The 18,046-nt window shown below is 45.8% G+C and overlaps 1 protein-coding gene across 1 annotated transcript in view; it reads left to right on the top strand.

Moving 5' to 3' along the window:
- The window catches only part of DSCAM (DS cell adhesion molecule), an 859,941-nt gene extending 844,779 nt beyond the window's left edge, over nucleotides 1-15,162 (top strand). Inside the window, 1 exon segment of the mRNA XM_027551145.1 lies at nucleotides 14,159-15,162. Within this exon segment, the coding sequence (XP_027406946.1) occupies nucleotides 14,159-14,511 (353 nt within the window). The 3' untranslated portion in view covers nucleotides 14,512-15,162.
- The last annotated feature ends 2,884 nt before the right edge of the window (nucleotides 15,163-18,046 follow it).

Genomic DNA, 18,046 nt, shown 5'->3' with positions numbered 1-18,046 from the left:
GCATGTATGTGAAACAGCGAACATCATACTTAATAGTGAAAAATTGAATAAATACTATTTCCTTAAGATCAGGAATGAGATGAAGATGTCTGCTCTCACTGCTTCTACTTAATATTGCATTGTAATTTCTAGTAAGGCAAATTAAGAAAATGGCATCCATATTCGGCAGATAAAAGTAAAGCAGTGGCAAAGATTCTGCCTGCCAATACAGGAGATGCAAGAGATGCAGATTCAATCCCTGGGTTGGGAAGATCCCCTGGAGTAGGAAATGGCACCCCACTCCAGTATTTGAGTAGCCTGGCATGCTAAGTGTATGGGGCCGCAAAGAGTCCGGCACAACTTGAGCAGCAGTTAAGTACTTCACACTGCCATCTGAGACACACACCACACTTCGCCTTGCACACAGCAAGCCCCCGGAGGAGCACTAAGTATGTGCGCAGGTCTTGAAATAGTTAAAGGTTTGTGTCTTGTCGATGACTTGTTGTTCAGTGTTTTTTGACTCATATTAAAAAATGTTTAAACTGTTTTCATGAGATTGTTGCCTGGATCCATCAGAACAATTGAGAAAAGCTAGAGAAGGTACTATGTACTATGTCATAATATATACACTATTTATATATTGTTTTTTAATCTCATTTTTTAAATTATTTATTTATTTATCTGGCTGTGTTGGGTCTCAGCTGTGGCGAGTGGGATCTTCCTTGCATCAGGTGAGATCTTTTGCTGAGTCTCATAGACTCTCTAGTTGTGGCATTCAGGCTCAGTAGTTACAGCACTCAGGCTTAGTTGCTCCACAGTTCATGGGGTCTTCGTTCCCTGACCAGGAACCAAACCCACATTTCCTGCATTGCAAGGTGGATTCTTAACCACTGGACCCCCAGGGAAGTCCCTTTATATACTATTTAGACTAAAATGATTTTATAACTTTAGGTATGAATAAGCTTTTAAATTCACCTGAATTCTAATGTCCACAAACTGTGTTGTCCACTCTAGATGCCAAAATTATCATTGAACATTTGATATGCTTTTAGAAAAATACGTCATCCTCTGGAAGCCTTCCTGTATCTCCTTTATAATGGAACTAAATTAAACACTGGGCACAAAACCCAAAGTTACAATGTAGTATCCTGCTGACTGGAGACTGTCAAAATTAGCAGTTCCTTGAGCAGGTCTTTCAAACCAAATTATTTACCTGTGTTTCCTCATGTTTCTGAATGCTTATCAGTCATCCAGGTCTCTGGATATCTGTTTCCTTGCCATCAGTTCTTTTTTGATGAGCTTTTTTTTTTTTTTCTCCATTTATAATCCCAAGCTTTTAAGTTCTTTGCAAATCAGGATTAAGTTAAAAATGAATTTGGCCAGACTGTGGCTGCAGGAAAATAGGAAACATGTCTTAGTTACCTTTATTTTTCCCCCAGTGCCTATCAGATGTGGGACAGCATAAAAAGTGTCCAAGAATTATTTTCAACTGACTTAATTAATTGAATATATACTCCTATCACTGTCCGATGTATAGTAGGTGCTTAATAAATGTTATTGAATGAATTAATATATGATGATTGTGATGATGAAAAGATTGGCCAATTGATTCAAATATTACAACTGTTAGAAATTATTAGTAAAATAAAAGAGTACATTTAAGTCTACTCCATCTTCCAGCCTAACTTTAAACAAAGTGATTTATTTTCTAATCTTGCTCGTTAAGTCAAAACAAACTCTCTTCCACCAGTGGGGGTAGTTCCCCATGAAATGTGGACAGCTACTACCAAGGCAGGTATCAAAATCTAGTTTTACATTTTTAACACATCTGAGTTTTGAATTTTCTGCCTTTTTAGGACTTATGTATTTCAAATCAAATGCAAGTTTTGTAACTTTTGTTTTCTTCAATAAGGCATGGCTATTTCCATCTTTGGGGCTTCCCTGGTGGCTCAGATGGTAAAGAATCTGCCTGCAATGCAGGAGACCTGGGTTCAATCCCTGGGTCAGCAAGATTCCCTGGAGGAGGGCATGGGTACCCACTCCAGTATTCTTGCCTGGAAGATTCCATGGACAGAGAGGAGCCTGATGGGCTACAGTCCATGGGGTCGAAAAGAGTCAGACATGACTGAGTGACTAACATACATTTTACACTTTAAAACAAAGGTAGCAAACCTTCTATTTCTCCGAGAAGCAGCTGGAAAGTTTAACAGTGTCTTTTCCTCTTGGTCAAGGTGGCTCTCATACTTCGGTTACAGTACCAATTTTTGGTTTCAGGTAGCACCAGGAGCCAGTTTCTGACGTTCTTGAATTCCTGCTGCTTCTTTATTCATGATGCTTATCCTATGCAGTCAAGAGATGCCACTGCAGGAAGCTACTTAAATCAATTTAAAGTTTCAAACTTGCAACCTAATACAACCTGGCCCCGCCAGCAGCAGGGGCAGTACCCTCACCCCTTCTGATCTCTGCAGGTGGACACCAAGGCTCCAGCCTTGAATGTCTGCACCTCCTTGACTGGCTCCCTGACCCTGCTCCTCCGCCACAATGAATGAAGTGGAAGTTTTCTTGATTGGAAATGGCCATTGCCTGCCTCCAACTTGCTGGCTCTCAGAGTAACCAATTATACAAAGCAGTTTGGGGATTTTAGTTTTAGGATCCATTCCTCCCATCCCTCATGCTTTCCTGAGTGTGTGTGTTTAACAAAAGAGAAGAGGGTGGAGTGAAAGGCAGGGTTCCCACCTGAAAGACCAGCCAGCCTCTGCTCAGGTCACATCCCCTGTAAAGCCTGGCCTTGTTCCCAGCTGTTGTTGTGTGCACATGCAGCCATGTACCCGCATGTGCGTACACACACATGCACACACACACACACATACAAGGCTTCAGGTCCCTGGCCTCCATCCTTCTAGAGGTAGCCTTGCTCTCTCCCACCCAACCTCGACGCCTCCCTCCTTTCCTCCAGCCTGTATTTTCTGGCATCCACTCCACAACTGGTCCTGCTTTCAGAGTAAGGGATACACCCCTGTGTGGGGGGTCCTTGAGGGTGTCACGTGGGAGCTGGAGCTGCCTTTGACCCTCAAGGTCCCTTCCCCACTAGGGTCTCTGAATGCCCTGACAGCGAGTTCCCAGGTTGCCTATCCTCTAAGCAGATTTTCCAGTCCTGCTTTTTATCCAGAACTATTCTATTTCAGAAGAACCATGAGCACAGACAAACTTAAGCTCCACTTCATACCTCAGTGTGGTTTTGAAAAGTTCGCCAGCAAGTAGGAGGATCGCAATAATGATGAGCCCTTAAAAATGCATGAAGCCTCCCAGGTACAAGCCAAGAATGGTAACAGAATCTGCGGGCGGGACCTCTGGTATCCAGCTCACATTACTTATTTAGAGTTGTTCCTGGTTGCCGTTTGGGAGTGAAGATTCATTTACCAAGAGGGGTTTGTTTACGAGTTTTCATTACCACTGCAGCATTAATATTAAACTGGAAAAGCGTTAGATCTGGTCGGGCTTGGGTGTGGGCAGACTTCAGGCTCCCCTTTGTAAGGAGCTCTTTGATGCTGTAGTGTCCTTGCAAGTCTGTGTGGTTTTTAAGTGAAATTGCCAGAAGTCGAGGTAAGCATCCTTGACTTCTTACTTTTGCATCAATCTCCAGCTCCATCCAAGCACAGACATCAAACCTTGTTAGAGGCTGATGAAAGTTCCTTTTTATGTGTCCCCAGAGGAGACCGGAGCCCACAGGGAACTTGCTTCACTGTCATTCTGCATGAGTGTTGTGTGAAAGCGTGCACATGTTCTCACACTTGCTGACAAATAAAGAATTGTCCAGCAGGGAGAAGAAAGCTATTGGAACGTGCTTTGGAATTCCAGGCTCCCCCAAATGCATTCATTTGTCCCTTTTTTATCCCTAAACTTCTAATTCAAAAGTGCTTGACCAGTTTTCACAGATGAGATAGTTCAGAGCATAAGAAAGACTCTTTTAAGATTCAAGATTTTCATTAGAAATGATCAGACACATTTCCTTTTTATGCATGTATGCTAAGTTGCTTCAGTTGTGTCCAACTCTTTGCAAACCACTGGGCTGTATAGCCCGCCAGGCTCCTCTGTTGATGGGATTCTCCAGGTAAGAAGACTGGAGTGGGTTGCCATGCTCTCCTCCAGGGAATCTTCCCAACCTAGGGATTGAACCCGCATCCCTTGTGTCTCCTGCATTGGCTGGTGGGTTCTTTACCATTATCACCACCTGGGAAGCCCTTCCCTTGTATAAGTAAGAGTTAAAGCTCGCAGGGGTCACAGAACTACTTGAACAGACGCAGTATTTCAAGGCAGGATTTCAGCCCACTCTTACTCATACCTGCCCATGGCTCTGAGCTCCCACCTCTTCAGGGCAGGTCGGACACAGACCTTCTGATTGCTGGTCCATCAGGCACATCCCTTACTTTTCTCCATGACAAACTGAGGCTGTAATTCCTTGTGGAGTAGGAGGGACAGAGGAGTACAATTCCTTATTCTGATTGAATCCAATGCTTTAAAAGTAAAATTAGGGCCTCCCACGTGGCACAGTGGTAAAGAATGCACCTGCCACATTGGGAAGATCCCCTGGAGGAGGAAATGGCAACCCAGTCCATTGTTCTTACCTGGAGAATTCCATAGACAGAGGAGCTGGCAAGCTACAGTCCATGGGGTCACAGAGTCAGACACAACTGAGCGACTGAGCACAAAATAAAACTGAAGTGAAATAAGGACCACTTGGAATTCAGAGCTTAGACCATCTAAGCTAGGGCTTCTCAACAGCAGTGCCATTAACATCTGGGGTTGGGTGAAGCTTTGTGGTTGGGACCAGCCTGGCCATGGCAGGATGCTAAGCATCCCTGGCCTTGGTCTAGAAGCCAGTAGCAGCTGCCCTACCAACCAAGACATCTCCAAAAAGCTTCAGGCATTGCTGTGTATGCCCTGGAGGGCAAAATGACCCTCATCTGAGAACCACTGTTCTCGACTGTAGACTTTCTTTTCCCAGGGTGTGTGTGACAAGTGGCCAGAACCCTATAACAGCCAGATTCACAGAGTGCAAGTCCATTACAGAGTTCCTGAGTTGGTCCATTCTCGTTCTGTGCTGGGAATGATTTTGCCATTTTCTTCCAAAGCTAAAGTGCATTCAAATGTCATGTGTGAATCTAAACAGATAGAGAAGGTTCAGGAGGTTTTGCTTTCCTGATAGGCAGCTGTGGGGTGCGGTATGGGGGGTGAGGGGGTGGGGTGTCCCGGTTTTCAGGTAAAAAGAGGCAAGTTTAACATAGCAGTTTTCGCACAGTGGGGCCAAGCAGGGCTGAGGGCCCCAGGGGTGGTGGATGACACTCTCTGAGCTCACATCTGCTGATGGATGTTGGGATGGATCACCAGGGGAGTCTGTGCTGGCTTGCAGCCCATGGCCAGGAGTTATCTGCACACCAGTGAGCAGAGTTAACTACGGAGAGAGAAATGGATGCCAACTTATTTAGTCTGAACTTTTGGGGATGTTAGTGGCACCGACCCCGGAAAGCAGTGATGAGAGGATGAGAAATGGCCCATTATGTCAAATAATAAGGCATAACTTGGAAATAATGGCTAAATCGCCTCTCATCCTTCAGGGCATGAGTCAGCGCAGCGCCTGGGCTCCAGCGGCGGGGAGGGCAGGGGTGAAGGGTGTGGCTCAACGCCCAGGTATCACAGAGGCCCCCAGGCAGGTGGACTGTCAAGGGTCAAGGGCCGGCTCACAGCTGCAATCATAAGCCAGACGCCTTTGCCACTGTCCCGTGACTCACTGTCCCCTCACCTTTGTCTGTACGTGGCTCTGTGTCTCTCACAGTCATCTCTCCGGGTCCGATGTCTCCATGACGTCCATCTGCTTCCCTCTGGCCGTGTTCCTCTGACCCACTCCTCCCTGCCTCTCTCCCTCTCTCTGCCCTCATCTCTTTGTCTCTCTCTCCCCATCTCTCTGCTTCTCTCTGTCTCTGTCTGCCTCTCCCCCGACCCTGCCCTTCTCATTCCCACCTCACCCCCGCCCTGCCCCATCCATCTTAGCACCATGTTGACCAGGCTGGTGGGCAGCTCGTTCTTTCTTCCCGCTTCTCTTACCTCCTTCCCCACTCTCCCCGCCTCCATGACTCTGACACAAGGGCTACTATCCTCCTAAGGAGCAGAGCAGGGGGCATGACCATGCAGGGAGCACAGACGTACAATTAGAACCCATGAAAGCCAGTGGGTGGAGACAGTCCTCAGGGCGAAGGCAGGACTCAGACCCCAGGGCCATCTTTGGGTTCCCACTGGGTTTTGGGGAGTAGCTCACACGGATCAGGTGATTGGGAAGGTGCTAGAAGAGATGGAATTGCAGGCAGACAGGTGATCAGGGCAGGGAGGGAAGGAAGAAGGAAGGTGGGCAGAAAGGGAGCTCTGAGGTCCCCAGGTCCTTCCCTCCAGCCTTCATCGGGCTCCTGCCAGCCTCTGTCCTTTTCTCCTACAGCTCCAGCGTTGCCTTTCAATATGCAGCCTTTTCTCTGATACCCTCCCATCTCTGTCCTCTTGTCACACATGCACAGACACACACAGAGATACACATACACATACAGACACACATGCATGCACACACAGACACACACACACTCTCTTTCTCTCTCTCTCTCTCCCCTGGAAGCCGGTCAGCCTGGCTCCTGCTCTGCACTCAGCTGCCTCCTAACCCCCTCCCACCTGCGCTCACTGTGCTCTACTCCCCACCCCCATGCCTTTTATTTTCTGGATGAAACTTGCAACACATGCGTGCTAAGTCGCTTTAGTCTTGTCCCACTCTCTGCAACCCTATGGTCTGTAGCCCTCTTGTAGGCTCCTCTGTCCATGGGATTCTCCACCTGGGAAGCAACGGAAACCAAGCAAGAAAAAGGGAGTGAGAAAGTGGAGAGGTGGTCAGAGGAGAGCCAAGAGGGGAAGTTATAACCAAAGAAGTGAATGTGAACCTCAAGGTCCTGGTTTCCTGGAATCTCCCCCAACCCAGGCTGGGCAACACGGGTCTTTGGGTGCCCACTGGGCAGACCCTGCTTCCCCAGGGAGCAGGGGACCAGGGACAAGTGACTCTGGCTTGGCCTCAGCAGAGAAAGATGGGTGACAGGACAGCCCACCGAAGGCACACCTTGGGGACAGTGGAAACCACAAGCATGTTGGCTGCTGTTACTGACCGTTAAAGAGAAAGCCCCTCCTGTCTTTGGTGGAAGGGGCAGAGCCTGTCCCACATTGCAGAAATGTTCAGAGAGGCATCCTGTGAGGCCCCCAGCCCATCCCAGCTGGGAATACCCTCTGTGTTTGGACCCTGTGACCTCTAACAAATTGCGGCAGGCTAGGTGGCTCAGAAGGACAGACATGTACTCTCTCACAGTTCTGGAGGCCAGAAGGCTGAGATCAAGGTGTCAGTGGGGTTGTACTCCCTCAGGAATTTCAGGGAATAATCTGTTCCTTGTCTCTTCTGGCTTTTGGAGGCTCCAGGTGTTCTTCTGCTCATGGTCCCATCAGTCCAATCGCTGCCTTCTCCCCTTTTTGTCCCTCAGATTCTCCTCTATTTCCGTTTTTTTTTTTTTAATAGGGACACATGTTTTTGGACTAGGGCTACCCAGGGAGCGCTAGTGGTAAAGAACCCACCTGCCAATGCACGAGACCTAAGAGATGCAGGTTTGATCCCTGAGTCAGGAAGATCCCCTGGAGGAAGGCACAGCAACCCACTCCAGTATTCTTGCCTGGGAAATCCCATGGACAGAGGAGCCTTGTGGGCTACAGTCCAGGGAGCCACGGCTGAAGCAGCTGAGCGTGCATGCAGATATGTAGTTGGATTTAGGGCCCACCTTAAATTCAGGTGATCTCATCTCAAGATCCTTTACTGAATTGCAACAAAATCCTTTCTCCAAATCGGGTCACATTCCTGGATGCTGAGGGTTGGCATATGGACCTGTCTTTGGGGGGACATTAATCAACCCACAAAAGACAGAAACTAAAGTAAAAGAAGAGTTCTCGATTCGTTCACATGGCTGATTTCCAGCCCCGTAACTTCAGACTCTCTGGAAAGAGAGACATATGACAGTAAAACTTTCACCTGTATTATCTCATTAAACCCTCCTTCCAGCACTCTATGGTGGATTCAGCTCTTATTCCTGTTTTATGAATAAGAAAACTGAGCCCAGACTTAAGTCTATCAGATTAAATGCAGACAGTGTCATTCAGGAGCTTTCCAGGTGGCTCTAATGGTAAAGAACCTGCCTGCAATGCAGGAGACTGGGATTCGATCCCTGGGTGGTTGGTAGCTCTAGTGGTATCAATACAGGAGATGTAAGAGATACAGGTTCAATTTCTGGGTGGGGAAGATCCCCTGGAGAAGGAAATGGCAACCCAATCCAGTATTCTTGCCTGCAGAATCCCACGGACAGAGGAGCCTGGCGGGCTACAGTCCCTCACAAAGAGTTGGACGTGACTGAGCAACTGAGCACCATGTTATCCAGACTTTCACCCTTAATCACCAGCATTAGAAACGTCATTAACCCACTCCAGTGTTCTTGCCTGGAGAATCCCGGGGACGGGGGAGCATGGTGGGCTGCCGTCTGTGGGGTCGCACAGAGTCGGACATGACTGAAGTGGCTTGGCTTGGCAGAAACATCATTTAGTTCCTCCCACGAGAAACAGGTGGATGGAGAGCCGGGGATCAAGGAAAGCAGCTGTGTGGGTGTCTAGATTGTCAGGACGGTTTCACGTTCTGCTTCTCTCTAAGTGCTTGGTTGTCCATGCATCTGTAGATATGTGCAGAACCTAAGAGATGGACGGACGATTAGAAAATCCAGTTTCATAACTGGTGCTGGGATTAGACCCTGGAGAAGGGAATGGCAACCCACTCCAGTACTCTTGCCTGGGAAATCCCATGGTCAGAGGAGCTTGGCAAACTACAGTCCAGGGGGTCCCAAAAGAGTCGGACATGCCTAATGAGTAAACAACAAACAACTGGGGCTAGCACAAAGGGTGGGGTTTTAATGGCGATAAAGCATCTTTAATAAACAGCACTCCCCATGATCACTCTGGTGCTTTCTTCCGCATCAGTGCATGAATTATTAAGAGAGCTCATTTGCAGCATTCACACAGTTGAAAGAGCTACTTTACGTGCTAATCAGAAAACACATACTGTCGAAAGGAGCTAATGAGAGCATCATACAACTTAATCAAGCTTTTGCCTGAAAAACTGGATCTTTCAGAGATATTGACTATTCAAAGATGCTTGGCAGGCCTGTAAGAAGCCAACACAGAAGCCCTTGTACATAAAGACGTGGTGTTGAGCTGTTTTCATTATGAAGGGTTTCCAGTTCTCACCATGCTTTTCCAACTACCTTGTTCATTCCATCTAAAGTGGGAACCTCTGCAGGCAGGGGGCAGGTATCAAGGGCTTTGTCTTTTGATTTCAGACACATTTGTTCCACATAATCAAGCTCGTGAGCATCCCGCAATCCGGCTGGGACTAAGATGCTAATACTTTTTAGGGATTTAATAAGCCCTGTTCATTCAGTGGGGAGTTGCTGAGATGGAGACCCATTCCTGAATCTGTGACAACGCACTGCAAATATGCCAAGTACTCGAGATTCAGTTGGGTCACAGAAACAGCGTAAGGCTCTCTTGACCTACATTTTAAAAGAAATGTGGAGGTAAATGCCTTCCACAATTTCTCAGCATTTGAACAAAATGTTTTTAAAATAACATTAGTTATGTAAATAAATGAAAGAGCCAATTAAATCCAATGTGTTTATTGGACTCCTGGAATGAAGACAGCTGATCACTTTCAGGAAATTGGGTATATTAAAATTTCAAAATTAGTTTATTAGGGTATGTTGATTCACATGCAAAAAAAAAATATTCTTCATGCTACAAAGGAATTGTTTCAGTTTTTTTTTTAAGGACATAAAATATAAAAGCTCAGTTAATGCCTTCATGATATTTGTTTGCAAATAATTAGCCCACAATAGAAAAGGTTGAATAATACATCCACAACCATAAAAGAAGACAGAATTTTCAATATCACCATCAAAAAAGGCACTAGGGGCATATGGTTTTATTTTTTTTTCTTAATTCAATAGTTTTATTTTTCAGGTCTAAAGCTGATACACAGCTAGATATATCTTAAACATTAGGGTCTGTAACAGTAAAATTCATGCCACCATTTTTTCTAAGTCAAAGTCCAGATACATCAAGTCACCAAAACCCATTTCACAAGAATGCCAAATTACATCATTTCTTTCTCTAAGAGTGTCGTGGACAATTTATTGTCAAGAATTTATTATTGGGCTTTCCTTTGATCCAGTTCACTCTATGAAGCTAGAACTGAATTAAAAGTACCTTGACTTCAGTGAGCCAAAACCAAGGTGTCCTGGGGCTGTCTTAGTGGAATACAGGCTAAAAATATTAATGAGATCATATATAATTACTCACTGTCACTTCATGAGATCCTGAAAAAGCCAATGGGAAAATGTTAAGTGGATTCTTGCTTCAAAAATACCAAATAACATGACAGTGTAATGCAAGGACTCAGAAATCAACTTGGTAAATTTCCCAGAAATAAGGTCATCATGTCTCTTATCCTGGGGGAAAAAATCTTAAGAAAAGCCAAAGCATTTTGAAAATCCTTATGCTCATTTATACTGTGCAAAATGAATTTTCCAGTAATTTTGCAGCCTGTCTTGCTTTTGTTTCTAGTTCTTCTAACCATTGAGCACTCTCTCCCTGCTGTTTAAATGGTTATTCTCTTTCAGTGAGTAAACCTCAATTTCAAAGATTCTGGGATTTACGTGTGTGGGTGTGGGTGTGTGGGGGGGTGGAGGCAGGTTGAGAATGTGTGCTCAGTCTTGTTTGACTCTGTGGACTGTAGCCCACCAGGCTCCTCTGGGGTTTAAGTCACTGTCTAACTGCATACACTTCACTTCTTTGTCAGTACCACCACCAGCTCACAGCAGCCCTGCCACACACAGGAGGCTCCAAACAAGGGGTTGGCTGAGGAAGGCATGGAAAGATGGGAATATTTTGAAGCAAAAGAAACAAGAATTGCCAATTATTTTCAATTCAGAAAGTTAAGGAATGACTTATGCCTTAGATACGTTACTAAGATCTCCCCTGCGGTGTCCCCAACCACATCAAACTCAGCAAGTCTGAAACAAAACCCACAGTCTTTTCCCACCAAAATGTGATTTTTCTCCTAGACAGTTTTTGTGCGATGAATGAATGGTCCTGCTGTCTGCCCAGGTTTCCTGATCTTGACACTTGGAAGAGAGTCATCCCTGACTCTTCCTCCTTTTTCACCTGTCCCACCTGTGGTCATTTCCAGAGCCCTCTCCTTGAGCCTCCTCCACATTTCACAATCTCGTTCACTCTCATTTCCCTTTGGTGCTCAGCCCACCATCATGGCTCCCTCACCTGCACATTCTCCCACCTGGTCTCTGAGCTCCAGGACTGCCTGCCCCCAGGCCATTTTCTAACCAGAGTTGCTCACCAGGTATGCCATGAAGGAGTTACAGGTGAGCCTCTTGCCCCTAGTGTGGCCAGGGAAAGCCCACTGCACTCATCCCAGTGTGTTGCACAAATATACCTTGTCTGTTTGCTTCTCAAAGTGAGAACAATTGGAAGTGCTAGGCTACACAATGAACACTGTTCCTAAACTGCCTGCAGATCAGATCCAGGCTTCAGTCCAGCTCAAGCCTAGAGGATGTAGTTTGCAAAGCGCGTCTAGTGACTGGGCTGAAACCGTTCTCATGCATTTAGGAAACCTACAAGATATATTAAAGACTTGAACCAGGGTCGTAAAGATAGGACCAAAAATGAGTCAACAGATAGAAGTAGAATTAATTTCAAGTAGAATTAACCTGGGTAGGAGGTATCAGTATCTGAGGTTTCAAGCATCAATTTCTGGTAAGATGAGAATGACATTTAAAACGATTGGGCACAAAGGAGAAAGTGGCCTTTGGAAATGAGTCTGGGAATAGGGGCTGGCCTTCATAAACTGGGTTTATAGGCTGTGGCATTTAAAATTCATAATGGACAGTCATGTGGAAATATTTAGCAAAGCATCTAAAATTCAAGTCTAGGGCTCAAAAGAGAGAGAGCAAAAGGAAAAGATGGATGTGAGAGCTATTCATAATGAGATTAGATGAGGGCTGAGCCCCAAAGAGAGGACTGAGCTCAGGCCACTGGAGAAACCCTGTACTTGAGGATGGATGGAGGACAGGGTCCAGGAAAGGATTGTCAAGTGTCAGTCCGAGGTGCAAGAAGAGCTCTGGGTAAGCACAGTGACATGGAAGCTGAGAGTTCTGAGAAAAGAAAGATCAACTGCATGAGGTGTTGTCAGTTCTATAGAAGGAAGAAGTGATAAGAGGTGCTAAGAAGCCATGGAACGTGACAATTAGAGGCACAGTCCAACTTTCAAAGAACAGTTGCTGTAGTTGATGGTGATGGTAGCTGTGCCAGTTCAGATTTTCCAAGAAGCAGATGCCAAGGCATATTATATATGCAAGGGATTTCAGGAGGCATTCTTGCAAAGAATAAAGAGATAAAAAAGAAGCAGTGTTACCAAGCTCAGGTTCAGCTTCCCACTGCTCAAGAATCCAATGCGAAGAGACAGATGTTGGCCAAAGAAAAGATAGCTTTACTGAGGAAGCTGGCAAACCTGGGGACAAGGTGGACTCATGTCCCAAAGAACCAAATTCCCAAACCCAGGTTATGCTCAGAAATTATACAGAAAAACAGGTCCACATGCTAAGGAGAGGATTTTGGATGCATAATCAGCTTGTGGACATTCTTCTGTGGTTGGTGGTGAGGTCACAGGAAATCAACATCATCAACCTTCTAACCGGTCAGGGATTTATGTGCTTGTGGTCAGTGTACAATTAACCTCTTCTACCTGATGGGGGTTTCAATATCTGCAAAACAGCTCAAAGGATACAGCTGAAAACATTATCTATAGCCCTTGAGAAAGAAGTAAAGGTCCTTTGCTTTGATTGATGGCTAAACTGTTATTATTTTGTCTTGCTTGACTGTGGTTATTTGTTTCTGCATTTTATTTCTCTGACTAAATTTATTCTTTGGAATTTGGGCAAGGCCATGGAAGCTAAAGTTTTTCTACAAATAAGAGGCAGGCAGAGGATATGGCCAGGGTATGTTGCAGTAAGGCCTCATAGTGTCCTGCTCAGTTACAGCAGAAGCAGGCAAAGAAAGTCCACAGACTAAGATGTGGGTGTGACACCTGTGAGAGGAGAAGGGGAATGAGGAGGTGGGCAGGGAGAGTCTCAGCTGCAGCCAGGCAATGGGGAAGCCCTGAGCAAACCTCTCACTGGGAAACCCCAAATCAACAGGATTAGTCATCAAGAGAACCTGTGGTCTCAGGCAGTGCTGGAAGCAGTCCAGAAGGAGACCTCAGTGTCTAGCGAGGGGGGAGAAGTTGGATTCTGCAGTTGGATTCTCCCTGCAGCAGGTTCTCTTGAAGAGGGTTGTTTCCCTAGCACCATAGAAGCCAAAATGAGTGGTCCTGAGAAGGAAGTAGAAACCTTGATACTCACTCTAAGCTGTTTTCCTCTCTCTACATGGCACTGACTGAAACAGAAAGACACAAGCATTTTAGCAGGCAGGCAAAGCCTGGTAAGGAGGCCATGTACTCTGGGATTTCCACCAAAAGCAATCGTAGAAACCAGTAGCTAAATGATGGCCAAGGTCACATAATTCCATGGAGGTGCTGAGACACCATCATTCTTTGCTCAGCAGCCCTGCCTCCCTCTTCAAGCCCCGCACTCTCCTAAGCACTGCCCACTGTATCCAGGGTTTGGCCTGTCACCATTTATATCCAGCATACACTGCTACCTTTAGCCTAAGTTTTTCTTTCAAAGTACCTTGAGATCTCTGTTTCTCTGGTTAAGTACGACTTTTACGGCTAAAGTCAACAAGCTGTACAAAAGCCAGCTCTCCTTGTGTCTGGTAGGGGGTGGGGGGGTGAAGATGATGCCTTTGTAGGAATTCTGACCAAGGGTCTTGGGAAAGGCACCCAGAGGGCGTGGTGACAGTCACCTCTAAACCCTGAGTGGCCCATCACATATGCACAGGGTCACCAGGCATCTATAGACCAAGTTGAAGAGCCCACCTAATCCTCTGCATTTCCTTCCAGGTGACCTCATCCACTTGCCTCCATACCTTCGAATGGACTTCTTATTGAACCGAAGTGGTCCAGGCACAAGCAGGGACCCGAGCTTAGGGCAGGCATGCTTGGAGCCCCAGAAAAGTCGGACCCTGAAACGCCCCCCGGTCCTTGAGCCCATCCCCATGGAGGCAGCCTCCTCCACGGCCTCCACGAGGGAGGGACAGCAGTGGCAGCAGGGGGCTGTGGCCACATTACCTCAGCGCGAGGGGGCAGAGCTGGGACAGGCAGCCAAGATGAGCAGCTCCCAGGAATCGCTGCTGGACTCACGGGGCCATTTGAAAGGCAACAATCCCTATGCCAAATCCTACACCCTGGTATAACCAACGGCATGACTGGACAGCGGTTGTAAATACGGTTTAACAAAGTCAATCAAAGCTACCTTTTTTTTACGGAATTCCAATATTTATAATGAAAGAAAATTGCCAAAATATATTAAAAAAAAAAAAAAGAAAGAGAGAGAAAATGCTGAAAAAAAAAAAAACACAGACAGTGCAAAGACTCTCCTGCTTTTTTTCTGTCTGAGTGTGAGATCCATCTGTCTGGGCATCTGATTTTTTGGGAAAGAAGTCCAGTTTTATGATCTTCACGGGCTATTGCATTTTTACTGATTTTCTACAAAGTGCATGGGGGACTCATTCAACCTTCTGACCGGAAGTTCTATCACACAAGATTCAAAAGGAAAAAAAAACAAAACAGGAAAAAAAAATTAACCCTCTTTGTGAATTTAAAAGGAACCTTGATTTGGGGGCTGGGGAAACGTTCGTCATGTTTGCACATCTTTCTTTCGCATTAGAAACTGGGTCCCCGATTTGACCTCCTTCTGTTGTTACTTAGAATGAGTACTGTCAGTGAAGGGGTGGGGGGAATCAATTTGTTTTGGTTTTCTTTTTGGTTTATTTTTTTTTTAATTTAATGAGACACTCTTTGCATTTTGTCTAAGCGAAATAAAAAAGAAAGGTGGTCTGCCTTTATTTCGATGTCTGATTCTCTTGTCTCCTACTGATCGCTGGATCCTCCTTCCTAGGGAGGCTTGAGTTTACAAACACCAGGCTGGACTCAGAACCCAATTTAATAAACTAGAGTGGATTCCAAGACTCTGATCTCTGCAGGACAGTGGGGAAGAACACAGAAGATGCAGTGAGTCTGAGTACTCATGAGAGGCTGGCCAGGTACTCTGAGCACCCTCACATGCTCTGCTCCCTACCTTCCAATGATACTTGGCCCTTCAGTTTGGACCAGGGATCAACAAACTATGACCTGCAGGACAAATCCAGCCCACTGCTGTTTTTACAAATAGAGTTTTATTGGAAGACAATCATTCACACTGCTTGCATTTTGTCTATGGATGTTTCATGCCATGATAGCAGAGTTGAGCAGTTACAACAGAGATGGTATGGCCTGCAAAGCTGGAACTGTTCACCACCTGACTGCTTATAGGAAAAGTTTGCAGACCCTCACTCTGGAGTCCCACGGTTGGTCCCAGCTCGCTGGAGGAAGGAATATTGGAGCAGGAGGGGGCCAACCCTCAGGGACCTGTCCTGTCACCAGCATGACCAGTATCTAATTGTGCAGTAGAACATCTTAGTGTCTGTTCCTCTAACTCTCTCCTCTGCACCCAGAGAAAACAAGTCCAAGAGTAAGTGGTGCTCTGCTGAAATCTAACTCTTTTCCTTCCTCTCAGTTTAAATTATTTACCTCGTGGTTCATCCTAACAGAACACATACTCTTAAATAGTATGAGCCATTTTCTTCTTATAGTACACTTTAGAAAGAACCCCCAACACACACATTCCCCACTCCAGATTCTCTTAGGTCTCATGTCAGAGGTTAGGCATTGACCAGAAAACTTGGTCAAATGCTGGTGACTGCTCAGTTGCCCAGGTAGCAGACTGCACAAATACCTTCCCTCCCTTTATAGTCTCTACAGGCTCCCCTAAAGCCACCAACCTAGGCTGGTGCCAGCCATTGCCATCTGGGAACATGTTCAGGAATTTCTTTCCTGTTGTCCCTCCCTCTGTCCTTCCATTCCTCCTTCCTTCCTTCACTCCTTCTTTTCCATCATTCCTTCCTTCTACTTATTTTCCAGGCAGGCCCATTTGCCTACGTAGATTCAGTGACACTGAGCATCTGCAGAGCAGGTCAAGGACCATGCCAGGACCACCTGCTGGTCCTGATATTAGGTGACTCCCTGGATATGAATTGTTTTATTCTTGCTGTGGCTTCAGACTTTAATCCGTGTTGACAGCTTATTGTTTTCATCCTCACAGGCTCTCACAGACTGCTTTCTTTTATACAAAGAAATGAAATGTTACTTTCTGGGAAGAAAAAATTAAAGTTCTATCTTTCATCAACCTAAAACTTAACTATATTCCCCCAAACTTAGAAATTTGCCTTTAAAAAAAAAATTAATCTCAAATTGTGGAAAAATAAAAAGTTTCACACCACGTCTGTCTCTGGAATGGATTGTTTTCAATAATATTGCCTTGAAAATGCTCATTAAAATGAGTGGAAAATGTTCATTAAAATAAGTCCAGCACATAAGCACTGTATCAAAAAGTAGTCCACCCTATCCCTCAGGTAGAGGCTTGGTTTTTTGTTTGTTTGTTTGTTTGTTTTTAATGTTTATTAGAGTATAGTTGTTTTACAATGCTCTGGTAGTTTCTGCTCTATAGCAAAGTGAATCAGCTATATGTATATATGCATCCCCTCTTTTTTTGGATTTCCTTCCCATTTAGGTCACCACAAAGCATTGAATAGAGTGTGCTATACAGTAGGTTATCATCAGTTATCTATTTTATGTGTAGTAGTGTATATGACGGAGAAGGCAATGTACTCCACTCCAGTACTCTGCTGGAAAATCCCATGGATGGAGGAGCCTGGTAGGCTGCAGTCCATGGGGTTGCTAAGAGTCGGACATGACTGGGCGACTTCACTTTCACTTTTTACTTTCATGCATTGGAGGAGGAAATGGCAACCCACTCCAGTATTCTTGCCTGGAGAATCCCAGGGACGGTGGGGCCTGGTGGGCTGCCGTCTATGGGGTCGCACAGAGTCGGACACGACTGAAGTGACTTAGCAGCAGCAGCAGCAGTGTATATGAGGCCTGGTATTAATATCTACACAGAGATCCAGCTTAAAGGGGTCTCGGTGCATTGTCCATTACTGAGAGTAATGATCATTTTCCTCTGGACCTCTGCCCATCTCTAATCTATAATGCCTTCCTGAGGTCATCTTTATTAGCCTAAAAATCTTAAACGTTGTCATGTCTGATTCTTTATGACCCCATGGACTGTAGCCCACCAGGCTCCTCTGCCCATGGGATTGTCCACGCAAGAATACTGGAGTGGGTTGCCATTTCCTTCTCCAGGGGATCTTCCTGACCCAGGGATTGAACCCAGGTCTCCGGCACTGCAGGCAGATTCTTTACCACTGAGTCACTAGGGAAGCCCTCTATCCTCTCTATCCATCTCTTTATCATCTTCAACTGCCTCCATCATTTGCTTATTTACCATGGTTACTATTCATTACTCCTGTCCTGTCCCGCTGGAGTGTCAACTCCACAAGGTCAGAACTCTTTCTTCTGTTCATTCTGTCCCCAGTTCTTAACACAGAAGAAGCTGGCCCATGGTAGGCATCCTAAAAATATTTGTTGAATTGGAAAAAAATGATTGGGGTTTCATAAGCTCAGGGTTCCTCAGCTGTGACACAAAACCCCTGGGTGCACAGGGTCCACCCTGCTGCTCTGTGTCACCCCATGGGCCTGGCAGGATGGGGGGAGGGATAGCAGTGGGACTGATGGGGACATGGCACTCATGCCGACTTCTGGGTCATGAGGAACGTCACGCTGAGTGTCTTC

Source organism: Bos indicus x Bos taurus, chromosome 1 (assembly GCF_003369695.1).
Source record: "Bos indicus x Bos taurus breed Angus x Brahman F1 hybrid chromosome 1, Bos_hybrid_MaternalHap_v2.0, whole genome shotgun sequence".
In the NCBI taxonomy this organism is placed as follows: Eukaryota; Metazoa; Chordata; class Mammalia; order Artiodactyla; family Bovidae; genus Bos; species Bos indicus x Bos taurus.
This window is presented reverse-complemented; position numbering and strand designations above follow the sequence as displayed.